Below are 12,491 nucleotides of genomic sequence, written 5' to 3' on the forward strand. Positions count from 1 at the left end.
CTCTGGCACGAGGTCCGGCTCTGCGGCCCAGAATGGAAAGGGGGAGAGGAGGAGAGAGCTAGTTATAGGAGACTTTATAGTTAGAGGGACAGACAGGCGGTTCTGTGGACATGGGAGAGACTCTTGAATGGTTTGTTGCCTCCCGGGTGCCAGGGTCCGAGACGTCTCGGACCGTGTCTTCAGAATCCTTAAGGGGGAGGGTGTGCAGCCAGAAGTCATGGTGCACATTGGCACCAATGACATAGGTAGGAAGAGGGGTGGGGAGGTCATTCAGGAGCTCAGGGAGTTAGGCTGGAAGCTAAAAGCTAGGATGGACGGAGTCGTTATCTCTGGGTTGTTGCCGGTGCCACGTGACAGTGAGGCAAGGAATAGGGAGAGAGTGCAGTTGAACACGTGGCTGCAAGGATGGTGGAGGAGGGAGGGCTTCAGGTATTTGGACAATTGGACTGCATTCTGGGGAAGGTGGGACCTGTACAAGCAGGACGGGTTGCACCTGAACCAGAAGGGCACCAATATCCTGGGAGGTAGGTTTGCTAGCATTCTCCGGGGGGGGGGGGGAGCTTAAACTAATTTGGCAGGGGGATGGGATCCGGACTTGTCGTCCAGCAAATGTAGGGAGGCTGTGGAGAAGGTAGCACTGACAGGGAATACTTGCTGACACAGAGATGGGCTTAAGTGTGTATACTTCAGCGCAAGGAGTATCAGAAATAAGGTGGGTGAACTTAAGGCGTGGATTGGTACTTGGGACTACGATGTTGTGGCCATCACGGAAACATGGATAGAAGAGGGACAGGAATGGTTGTTGGAGGTTCCTGGTTACAGATGTTTCAGTAAGATTGGGGGGGTGGTTAAAAAAAGGAGGGGGGGGTGGCGTTGCTAATTACAAATGGTATAACGGCTGCAGAAAGGCAGTTCAAGGGGGATCTGCCTTTAGAGGTAGTATGGGCTGAAGTCAGAAAAGAGCAATCACCTTGTTGGGTGTTAACTATAGGCCCCCCCAATAGCAGCAGAGATGTGGAGAAACAAATTGGGAAACAGATTTTGGAAAGGTGCAGAAGCCACAGGGTAGTAGTCATGGGCAATTTCAACTTCCTGAATATTGATTGGAAGCTCTTTACATCAAGTAGATTGGATGGGGCGGTGTTTGTGCAGTGGGTCCAGGAAGCTTTTCTAACTCAGTATGTAGATTGTCCGACCAGAGGGGAGGCCATATTGGATTTGGTACTAGGTAACGAACCGGGACAAGTGATGGGCTCGTTAGTGGGTGAGCATTTTGGCGATGGTGACCACAATTCTGTGACTTTCATCTTGGTTATGGAGAGAGAGATAGGTGCGTGGAACAGGGTAGGTTTTACAACTGGGGGAAGGATAAATACGATGCTGCAAGACAGGATCTGAGGAGCATAAATTGGGAGCACAGGCTGTCAGGGAAGGATGTCGTTGAAATGTGGAACTTTTTCAAGGAACAGATACGACGTGTCCTTGATATGTATGTACCTGTCATGCAGGAAAGAGATGGTCGTGTGAGGGAACCTTGGTTGACGAGGGAGTTTGAATATCTTGTAAGGAGGAAGAAGGAGGCTTACATAAGGTTGAGGAGACAAGGTTCAGACAGAGCGTTGGAGGGATACAGGATAGCCAGGAGGGAGCTGAAGAAAGGGATTAGGAAAGCTAAGAGAGGGCATGAAAAATCTTTGGTGGGTAGGATCAAGGATAACCCCAAGGCCTTTTATGCGTATGTGAGAAACATGAGAATGACGAGAACAAGGGCAGGTCCGATCAAGGACAGTAGTGGGAGACTGTGTATTGAGTCGGAAGAGATAGGAGAGGTCTTGAATGAGTACTTTTCTTCAGTATTTACAAAAGAGAAGGACCGTATTGTTGAAGAGGAGAGTATGAAACAGACTGTAAGCTAGAGGAGATACTTGTTAGGAAGGAAAATGTGTTGGGCATTTTGAAAAACTTGAGGATAGACAAGTCCCCCGGGCCTGATGGGATATATCCTAGGATTATGTGGGAAGCAAGAGAGGAAATTGCAGAACCGTTGGCAATGATCTTTTCGTCTTCACTGTCAATGGGGGTGGTGCCAGGGGACTGGAGAGTGGCGAATGTTGTGCCCCTGTTCAAAAAACGGAATAGGGATAACCCCAGGAATTAAAGGTCAGTTAGTCTTACTTCGGTGATAGGCAAAGTAATGGAAAGGGTACTGAGGGATAGGATTTATGAGTATCTGGAAAGACACTGCTTGATTATGGACAGCCAGCACGGATTTGTGAGGGGTAGGTCTTGCCTTACAAGTCTTATTGAATTCTTTGAGGAGGTGACCAAGCATCTGGATGAGGGTAGAGCAGTGGATGTAGTGTACATGGATTTTAGTAAGGCATTTGATAAGGTTCCCCATGGTAGGCTTATGCGGAAAGTCAGGAGGCATGGGATAGTGGGAAGTTTGGCCAGTTGGATAGAGAACTTGCTAACCGGTCAAAGTCAGAGAGTGATGGTAGATGGTAAATATTCAGCCTGGAGCCCAGTTACAAGTGGAGTTCTGCAGGGATCAGTTCTGGGTCCTCTGCTGTTTGTAATTTTTATTAATGACTTGGAAGAGGGAGTCGAAGGGTGGGTCAGTAAATTTGCAGACGATACGAAGATTGGTGGAGTTGTGGATAGTGAGGAGGGCTGTTGTCGGCTGCAATGGGACTTAGATATGATGCAGAACTGGGCTGAGGAGTGGCAGATGGAGTTCAACCCTGCCAAGTGTGAGGTTGTCCATTTTGGAAGGACAAATAAGAATGCGGAATACAGGGTTAACAGTGGGTTCTTAGTAAGGTGGAGGAGCAGAGGGATCTTGGGGTCTACGTTCATAGATTTTTGAAAGTTCCCACTCAGGTGGATAGAGCTTGTAAGAAGGCCTATGGTGTATTAGCGTTCATTAGCAGAGGGATTGAATTCAAGAGTCGGGAGCACATTTGGAGCACTGTGTGCAGTTCTGGTCGCCTCATTTTAGGAAAGATGTGGAAGCTTTGGAGAGGGTGCAGAGAAGATTTACTAGGATGTTGCCTGGAATGGAGAATAGGTCGCACAAAAATAGGTTGAGTGTGCTAGGCCTTTTCTCATTGGAATGGTGAAGGATGAGGGGTGACTTGATAGAGGTTTATAAGATAATCAGGGGAATAAATAGAGTAGACAGTCAGAGACTTTTTCCCTGGGTACAACAGAGTGTTACAAGGGGACATAAATTTAAGGTGAAGGGTGGAAGGTATGGGGGGGGGGGGGGGTGGGTGGGGGGGAAGTCAGGGGTAGGTTCTTTACCCAGAGAGTGGTGGGGGCATGGAATGCGCTGCCTGTGGGAGTGGCAGAGTCAGAATCATTGGTGACCTTTAAGCGGCAATTGGATAGGTACATGGACAGGTGCTTAAGCTAGGACAAATGTTTGGCACAACATCGAGGGCCGAAGGGCCTGTTCTGTGCTGTATTGTTCTATGTTCTATGTTCTATGTAGATGCAGGTGTAACCAACACTGACCAGCACCACAATAAAGAGGTATTGGAGAAGGATGGTGTGATCAATCATTTCAAAACTGTAGTAAAGTCAAGAATGTCAAGGAGAGAGTGCAACAGGATCATTAGCGCTTTTTCAGTGAGAGATTAGTGGGATATTGGTTTCGAGAATCTCAATAACCAAGGGATAAGCAATGTCAACACAGAAAAATTCATATGAGCCTCACCTTTCATTTGTATCTGTTCAAGGATTATTCCAAGATTCTCTAGTTTTTTTTTGTAACGTAAACATATAGGACAAGGAGCCTCATTTGAAGGAAGTGAACCAAGTTCTGATCCATGGAGGAACACAGTGAGGAACAGGTAGTTTATATGGGTTCACTGCTGTTGGTCTCTACAATGAAGATGGGCACTGCAAAATGTAGCTGGACAAACACAAACCTAAAACATGCCAATCTGTTCATTCAAGTTTCATGTCACCAGTTTTGTGAAGGAAACAGATTGAAGAGCTAATGAGAAATGTTTTTTTTAAGGGGTTATACTTAATGGGAACTTAATGTACTTATGTAATTGTTTGAAATGTGGTGGAAAAGGCATCGAAATTCAGTCAGGTATCACTGAGGATCTACAGTGAGGTAAAAACCATCCCATATTCCATTTGATATTTTAGTGGGCAGCCTACAGGAAAGATCTATCAGTATTTACTCGCAGCCTTATTCAGAGGGTGGCAATACTGTGTAATCTCTAACCTATGTGGGTAGTTAGGGAAACTGCAGTTATTTTCCCTGGAGATTGAGAGGGGTTTTGATAGCATATTCAAAAACATCAGTATTATACTCAGAATAGGGAGGGAGAAAAGATTGAAAACCTTAGGAAAAAGAATTAAAGTGATCGACAAAAGACAAAGGCCGAAAAGAGAAGATTCTTTTGCACATAAAAGTGCCTAATTTTCTTTTGTCTTTTGGTATCTACAGAATATCAGTCGGTATCCCTGGCCTGGTATTAATGTGATTTCTTCTATCATTCAGAGGCAACAGGCAGTATCAATCCTTGTGTCAATACTGTAAGCAACAAAGTTTGTATTAGGAACAGGGGAATGTATTTTATACTTAGGACAAACATTTTCACATTTGAACAACTTGAGGAAAAAGTACAATCGTATACAGATGCTTTGAATTATTGTGCAGCAGATTTCATCAGTCAGTCCTTGAAGTTGGTGCACATATCAAGCTGCTACATGGGATCTACTGTTGCTAATATTAGATGGTGAAAGGTTTTGAGAAGTAACAGATTTTATCTTCTGTGTGAATTTCTTTTCAATCTAACAGAATTTAACAAAATGTTGGCCATTAAATCAAATCTACCCTACCTAATGAAATGCTTTCAATTAACGTGCCCTCTGGTTGCTGAACATTAATTTATTTTACAACTTGCAGGTGCTAACATTCATGGAATAGTTTGACTTTGTCATAGTCAAACATACACAGAAATAAGTTTTTGTTAAACTTTTGAAGGAGAAAAGAGCTTATGTAAGCTGCACCAAAGAATGACTTGCATTATGGTTCATTGCCATAGGTACTTACAGAAGTGTTTTACTCTTGGAAAAGGTTTTTGCCTTTTGTCCCAATAAGGTAAAGATATTTTTCGTGAAGTATACTATCAGAAGTACAACACAACCCAATATGAAGTCTCACTTAGGATATTATTCTGCAGACAGTCTGTGTGTCACCAGAATGTTCTGCTGTGAAAGCATTCTGGCCCTCAGCTTAAATCCATACCCACTCAATGAAAACAGATTAAGACCAGGAACTCTGCTCAAATTTAACTTCTGGACATTGAATTAGCTGATTGATGGGCTGGCAGTGGCCATGTGTAGTGCAAAGAAGGTTGGAAATTTCAGACACCACTTATAACCTTTACAATGCTGACAAATTGGCCCTGTTTGCAGTAGTGGGGGAAGGGGAGAAGTCGGAGAGGATGCGGAACCCTGAAGAAAGGCAGAAGTATCCACATCAATTCCAAACATTTCATCTGAATCAAGTGAGGACCTTCTTTCTGTTTGATTGGGGATGAGGTTTTCACAAAATTTCTTCAAAGGCAGAAACAGCTCTGTCAACGCTGCAAAGTCCTCCCTCCTAACATTTGGGGGCTAGTGCCAGATTTGGGAGAGCTGTCTCAGACTATTCAAGCAACAGGCTAAACATAGTCATACTCAAGGAATCATTCCTTACATTGTCCCAGACACCACTATCATCATCCCTGGATATGACCTATCCCACTGGCAGGACAGACCTGGCAGAGGTAATAGCACAGTGATACACAATCGGGAAGGAGTTGCCCTGGAAGTCCTAGACATTGTCTCTGGACCCCATGAAGTCTCATGGTTTCAGGTTAGACATGGGCAAGGAAACCTCCTGCTGGATACTATGTACTGCCCTCCTTTGCCTGATGAATTAGTACTCCTCCATGTTGAACAACATTTGGAAGAAGCAGTGAAGGTGTCAATAGCACAAAATGTACTCTAGGTGGAAGATTTCAAAGTCCACACCAAAAGTAGTTTGGCAGCAGTACTATTGATTGAGCTGGTCAGGTCCTCAGGGACATAGCAGCGAGATTGGGTCTGCAGCAGGTGATGAAGGAACCAACAAAAGGGATAATCTTTTTGACCTCATCCTTACCAATCTGGCGGTTGCAGTTGCAAATGGCCATGAAATTAATGGTAAGAACGATCACCATATAGTCGTTCTGGAAACCAAGTTCTGCCTTGACATTGAGAATACCCTCCATTGTGTTGTGTGGCACTATGACCATGCTAAATGGACAGGCATCAAACAGAATCACCAACTCAAGTATGGTCATCCATAAGACACTGAGGGCCATCAACACCAACAGATTTGTACTTCAGCACACTCCACAATCTCACGGCTCAGCATAAGCCTCACTCAACTATTACCATCAAGCTATGGGAGCAACCCTGGTTCACTGAAGAGTACAGGAGAGCTTGCCAGGAGCAGCATCAGGCATACCTGGAAATGGGATATCAACCTGATGAAGCAACCAACAAGAGTAATTGCATGCCAAATAGCATAAGCAGCTAAGCAACAAACAGAGCTAAGTGCTCCCACAAGCAACGCATCAGATCTAAGCTCTCCAGTCCTGCCACATCCAGTCATGAATGGTGATGGACAATTAAACAACTCATTGGAGGAGGTGCTTTTGTAAATATCTCCAAACTCAATGATGAAAGACCCCAACTCGAGGTTGCAAAAGAAAAGGCTGCAGCTTTTGCAGCAATCTTCCACCAGAAGTGCCGAGTGGATAATTCATCACAGCCTCCTCCAGTGGAGCTCAACATCTTAGGTACCAAGAAATGGTTGAAGGTACTGGTAGTGCAAAGGTTCTGGGTCCTGACAATATTCCGGCAATAGTACTGAAGACTTGTTCTCCAGAAATTGCTGCCCACCCAGCCAGTACAGTCGCAATACTGGCATCTACCCAACAATGTAAAAAATTGCCCAGGTATATCCTATACATAGGAATTAGGACAAATCCAACCCAGCCAATTACTGCCCCATTAGTCTACTAAACATCACCAGAGAAGTGATGGAAGGTGCCATAAATAGTGTTATCAAGCAGCACTTGCCAGAAATAATGTTCAGTGAAGTTCAGTTTGGGTTCTGCCATGGCCACTCAAATCCTTGGTTCAAACATCAACAAAAGAGCTGAATTGCAGAGGAGAGGTGGAAATGACAGCCCTTGACATCAAAACCGCATTTGACCAGATGACTCATCAAGAAGCCTGAGAGAGTCATACCTGACACACAGGAAGATGGTTGTGGTTGTTGTTGGTCTGTCATCTCAGTTCGAGGATGTTTCTGTGTAGGTTCCTCAGGGTAATGCCCTAAGCTCAACCATCTTCAGCTGCTTCATCAATGACTTTCCTGACATCACTAGGTCAAAAGTGGGGATACTCGTTGATGTTTGCACAATGTTCAGCACCAGAAATAACTCCTCAGATACTGAAGCAGTCCATGTTTAGATGCAACAAGATCCAAGCTTGGGCTGACTAGCAGCAAGTGACATTCGTGTGTCACAAATGCCAGGAAGTGACCATCTAACCTCTGTGTCTTGTCATTCAATGGTGTTACCATCATTGAATCCTCCACTATCAAGATCATGGGGGTTACCATTGATCCCAGAAACTCAACTGTACTCACCACATAAACACAGTGTCTGTAAGAGCAGGTCAGAGGCTAGTAATATTGCAGCAAGAGGTATTACTGACTCCCAAAGCCTATCCACCAACTACAAGGCACAAGTCTGAAGTGTGATGGAATACTCCTCATTTGCCGAGATGGTTGCAGCTCCAACAACAGTCAGGAAGCTTGACACCATCTAGGAGAAAGCAGCCCACTTGATTGGCACCACATTCACAAACATCTGCCCCCTCAATGATTAGTACCAATTAATACCAATAGTGTGTACTATTGACAAGATGTACTGCAGAAAATTCACCAAAGATCCTCAGACAGCATCTTCCAAACCCATGACCACTTCCATGTGAAGGACAAGGGCAGCAGATATGTGGGAACACCACTACCTGCAAATTCCCAGGCAAGCCACTCACCATCCTGACTTGGGAATTTTTCACCAATCTTTCACTGTTGGTGTGTCAAAACCCTGAATTCCCTCTCTCAGGGTATTGCGGGTGAACCCACAGCAGGTGATCTGCAGCAATTCCAGGAGGCAGCTCATCATTAACTTCTCAAGGGCAACTAGGGACGGGCAATAAATGCTGACGAACCAGCAATGTCCACATCCCATGAAATAATTTTTTAAATTTATACGAAGCGTCCCAATGCACATCATTCTTAGTATTATGCATTGGTATTCATTCAGTCTTACAGGCCTCAGGCATTCACACTTATATCAAGAATCTAATACTGGGTTATTTGTGCGTAGAAGAAAAGCAACTGTTCGTTCAGTAAGAATGTATAAATATATATATATATATAAAATGGGTTTGCATACTCTTTTCATAGACATTTCCATTTTTTGTAACCTTGTCTTCCACTCAGGTATTGTGACGTGTTAGCACAGTTGCTGTACTACCTTTGTGTGAGGTGTATGGTGGCAAAAATAATCACACTGCACAAGAACATCATGGTTTACACACATTGCTCAAACAGGAATCATTAATGACAATATCAGTGGCAAGCACAAAGGGTGAAATATAGGAAAGAAATATTAAATTAAGATTGTAACCAGCTGACATGAAGCTTGAGTTATCATATCCTGTGCTTTACAAAGAAAGGGAAGTGAGCGATTGTACAATCTTGAGGTTCTGTGTAAAAGTAAATTGAGAGCTAGTGACACTGCAATAAGGCTAAATTCCAATGTAATTGAGGGTTTCTGTTATAGAAACAGAAAAAGCTGGAAATACACAGTCATGTCAAATCAGCCAAATGTTGAGTTAATGGTTGAAGTGCTTTATCCCCTTAAACCCCATGCCAGTGAATTCTGTGATTAATAAAACATTGAGATCTTCTTAACAAGTGCATTGGTCTGTCACAGTTACAGCAATTGTTTTTTTTTAACATTGATGATAAGTTTTGAAACTGCAATAGTTCCAAGGAACAATGACTGCAGTGAAATACTTACAAAGGCAAAAAAGTGTACGAAAGAAGTTGGAAATTAGAGTTGAGAAGGAGACTGTCATATCAGATGTTAAAAATATGTGCGTAAAGCCTCCCCACATCTGGGAGCTGGTAGAGAGCTAACAGTGTAGCAGGTAGCACCTGTACAACTCCACAGTAAAGGTATAGTGAAAGATGGGTTAAATCACAAGAAAAATCTCAATTCTGTAACTGGAAAGTTGTGGAATTTATGCTGGCAGATGAAACCCATTTTGAGATTTCTGTTGGCTCATTGCCACAAGTTCAGCTATTTTTGCCTCTTATAAGAGCACATCTATTCAACAGGAGATTAAACCCTGGCATTTCAAACCCTGCAACATCATGTTTTTTTCTTTAAAAACATTGGAGTTTTCTTTAAAAACAAATGGGGGTAATGATATGTATCTTCCATCCCAGTATAACTGCATGTCTACTGAAACTATATGGCATCTGCATGTCTGAGATTCCATGTTCATTTAGGAACATTTCATTCTAATTAATGTCATTCCTTGGTGCAAATAATACTTTACAAAAGACCTTCTCACCAGTTTAATCTGCAAATGTTCAAAATTTGCTTTTAATAAAAATTTATAAGCATGCTCTGTGGAAACAGACTGACCGTGAAAATTGAGAACAAAGAATCCTCCTCCGGAGAAGTCACTGTGAAACTTGATAAGAACCTGATTTGTGGTGCTGTAAGCTGATTCCAGAGCTGTGTTGCCACTGAAAATGCCTAGTTGTAGAGCGGTCTGGTCAGGTCCATCCCTGCATAACGAAAGAAGACAAGTATGTCTGAAAATTAGTGACAGTATACAATTATCGATTTTTACTCATGATTATATGGTTGCACTGTTTTGTTTTTTGAACTTTTATGTGTCAGCTACATATTAAAAACAAACTTTAGCAACATTAAGATGAGTTGTCTGTAACAGATCATTGATATTCATATCGCTCTGCACATTAAATCCATACACATCGTGTTTAATCTCGAGCAGAAAAATTAGGATTTGTCTCAAATTAGTAACTTTGCCAGTATTTTGAAATTTATATCAGAGAAGGCTTCAAAAATCCACATGAAAACAGTTGTGCAATAATCCCAGGGCTAAACTTGTCTTTCCAAAATCCATTCTGTCATTATTTTGAAGATAAATCCATAGAAGAATATTTCAGACAGCAAAGTGATTAAATAATTCTGCTTAAGTTTATTGCAGTTATCCAAGTGATGCACCATTCAATAATACTTTCCAGGATCATCCATTTGGCTGGAGAGCTTGGAATTCAGTCATAGTCTTTGTCTCTAGCTTTAAATCTTTAGTTGAGATGTTGTGCTCCTGTGTTTCACAGATAAGACTAATCATACATTCAGCAGAAGAACGTGGTCGAGGCATGGATCTTGCCAGGCAGCTAGAGAACTGATGAGAGGTCCATGCTACCTCTTCTGGCAAAGGACCTCTGAACCAGATGCCAATCGGGCAATATTGAGACTATGGGTAGGCCTTCCTCTGAGGGGATATCTTGCTGAACAAGAACTGCTGACCAACCAAAAGTTGACTGGCAGGATGCCAAGGAGGCTACGGCTATTTCTGGTAGAACAACACTGGACTTGCAGAATCGTGGAGAGTCCAGAACAAAGTGAAGTCACTTGTGAAATGAGTCACAGGCAAGGGTGTATAGTGGTTTCCACAGGCAAGCCTAGCTCTATGTCCAGTCATCCATCAGGATGACCCAATGACTCCCCTCATCTTTGCACCTTCCAAACAGAGTTATCAAGCTGACCCCATAGGTCAACAATAACACTGAACATTAAGTCAAGGTTGACGTTGGTTTTTCATTGAACTTCTATCAACATAGGAGCAAACACTGCAAAAATCTCAAACAGTACTTATTCTGACCTTGAGAATAAGAGCTGCGAGATCATTGCCAAATGTGACCTCAAGATCAGAGCCTTCTAACATCATTTCTGTTTGTCAGAAAATTATATTTCAAACATTTAGACAACCAAGAGATGCCTGATGTTAAAAGGTGAATTGCTGGTTAATAAGCAAACTGGAACAGAACTTCCTGGGTATTGTTATGGAGGGTGAGATACACACTTTGCTTAATTAGGCAACATAGATGCATGAATATTTCAAACATTTATCTGTTTAACATTGCACCATTTGCTAAATTTATTAAGTTTGAAGGTTCCTCTTCTTGAGTTCTCTCCCCGAAGGCAGGTTCTTGAAGATTATTTGTCAAACTACAGTAACATGTAGAAGCTGTAAAGTATATGGAATTATGCTTTTACTTAGGGTATAACCACTGAGCATGCATGAAAGAAGCTATGTCATTATGATCAGATCACACAAAACTGGAGCCTGGAGCATTTGGGATCCAAGTAAAGTGCCCTCAGTTTCTATTTCAATATATTTAATAAAACCAGTTGTTGATCATCTTTCAGATCTTGTACTACTACAGAGTCAGGCATCTATTCTGTCTCGGTTGAAATGGAGTTCGAAACGTGTGATATTGGTATTAATCTGCTTCACACGCTAGTCATTTGGCCAATTGAGCTAAGCAGCTCACCTTAAGTAGTCAAGAGTATTCATTGCCAAAGACAACATAAAACAGAAGTTACTTCTAAAGTCTTTTTTCCTGTCCTTCCTGCACCTGAGCAAATCATTAACATAATGAAGACAACATTAATTTCTGTTTCAGTTTCTAAAGCAATAATTGAATACCCAGTTCTGGAGATGGGTCACTGAACTTGAAATGTTAACTGTTCTTCTCTTCATACTTGCTGTCAGACCTGCTGAATTTCACCATCAATTTCTGTTTTTGTTGTATCAAATACCTAGTATTCTCTCAGTGCACATCTTTGGTTTATATGTGATAAGTAAATAAACATAACAAGAGACAACTAAGGCAGAATAAGTACCTTGTAAAATTCACATTGACAGCTAGTAAAAAATATGAAATGGATTTCAGAATTTATGCTGGGTTTCCATCAACTGACTTGAAAATATTGTTATGGCCCAGTACATTTTCTAATTATCCTGAATTCATAAAGAGTTAGTTAATCGTCCCTGAATTACTTCAAGGAGTTCTCAGGTGAGACAGAGAGAGAAAGAGGAAAAAGAATAGGGAGGAAGCCAAAAACAGAAACAGTTGATGAGAAAAAGGAAGTGAGATAGAAAAGGCAGCCAAATAAAATAAAGTGAAACTGAAAGCATGCATGAAGAGAAACAAGAAAGAATGAGATGGAATGCAGACATGAACAACAAACAATGCAAAATTGACTTGTAAATTGATATTGCTTATTTTTAAAAAAAAAGAATCCCTA

General features: G+C 42.1%; 1 protein-coding gene across 3 annotated transcripts in view; it reads right to left on the reverse strand.

Moving 5' to 3' along the window:
* The window catches only part of LOC140464913 (CUB and sushi domain-containing protein 1-like), a 2,358,623-nt gene that overhangs the window by 226,915 nt on the left and 2,119,217 nt on the right, over positions 1-12,491 (reverse strand). For all 3 annotated transcript variants that reach the window (XM_072560545.1, XM_072560536.1, XM_072560527.1), the window contains exon 44: positions 9,789-9,934. In XM_072560545.1, the coding sequence (XP_072416646.1) occupies positions 9,789-9,934 (146 nt within the window). The remainder of the gene's footprint in view (positions 1-9,788; positions 9,935-12,491) is intronic.

Source organism: Chiloscyllium punctatum, chromosome 3, assembly GCF_047496795.1.
Source record: "Chiloscyllium punctatum isolate Juve2018m chromosome 3, sChiPun1.3, whole genome shotgun sequence".
NCBI classification, from domain to species: Eukaryota; Metazoa; Chordata; class Chondrichthyes; order Orectolobiformes; family Hemiscylliidae; genus Chiloscyllium; species Chiloscyllium punctatum.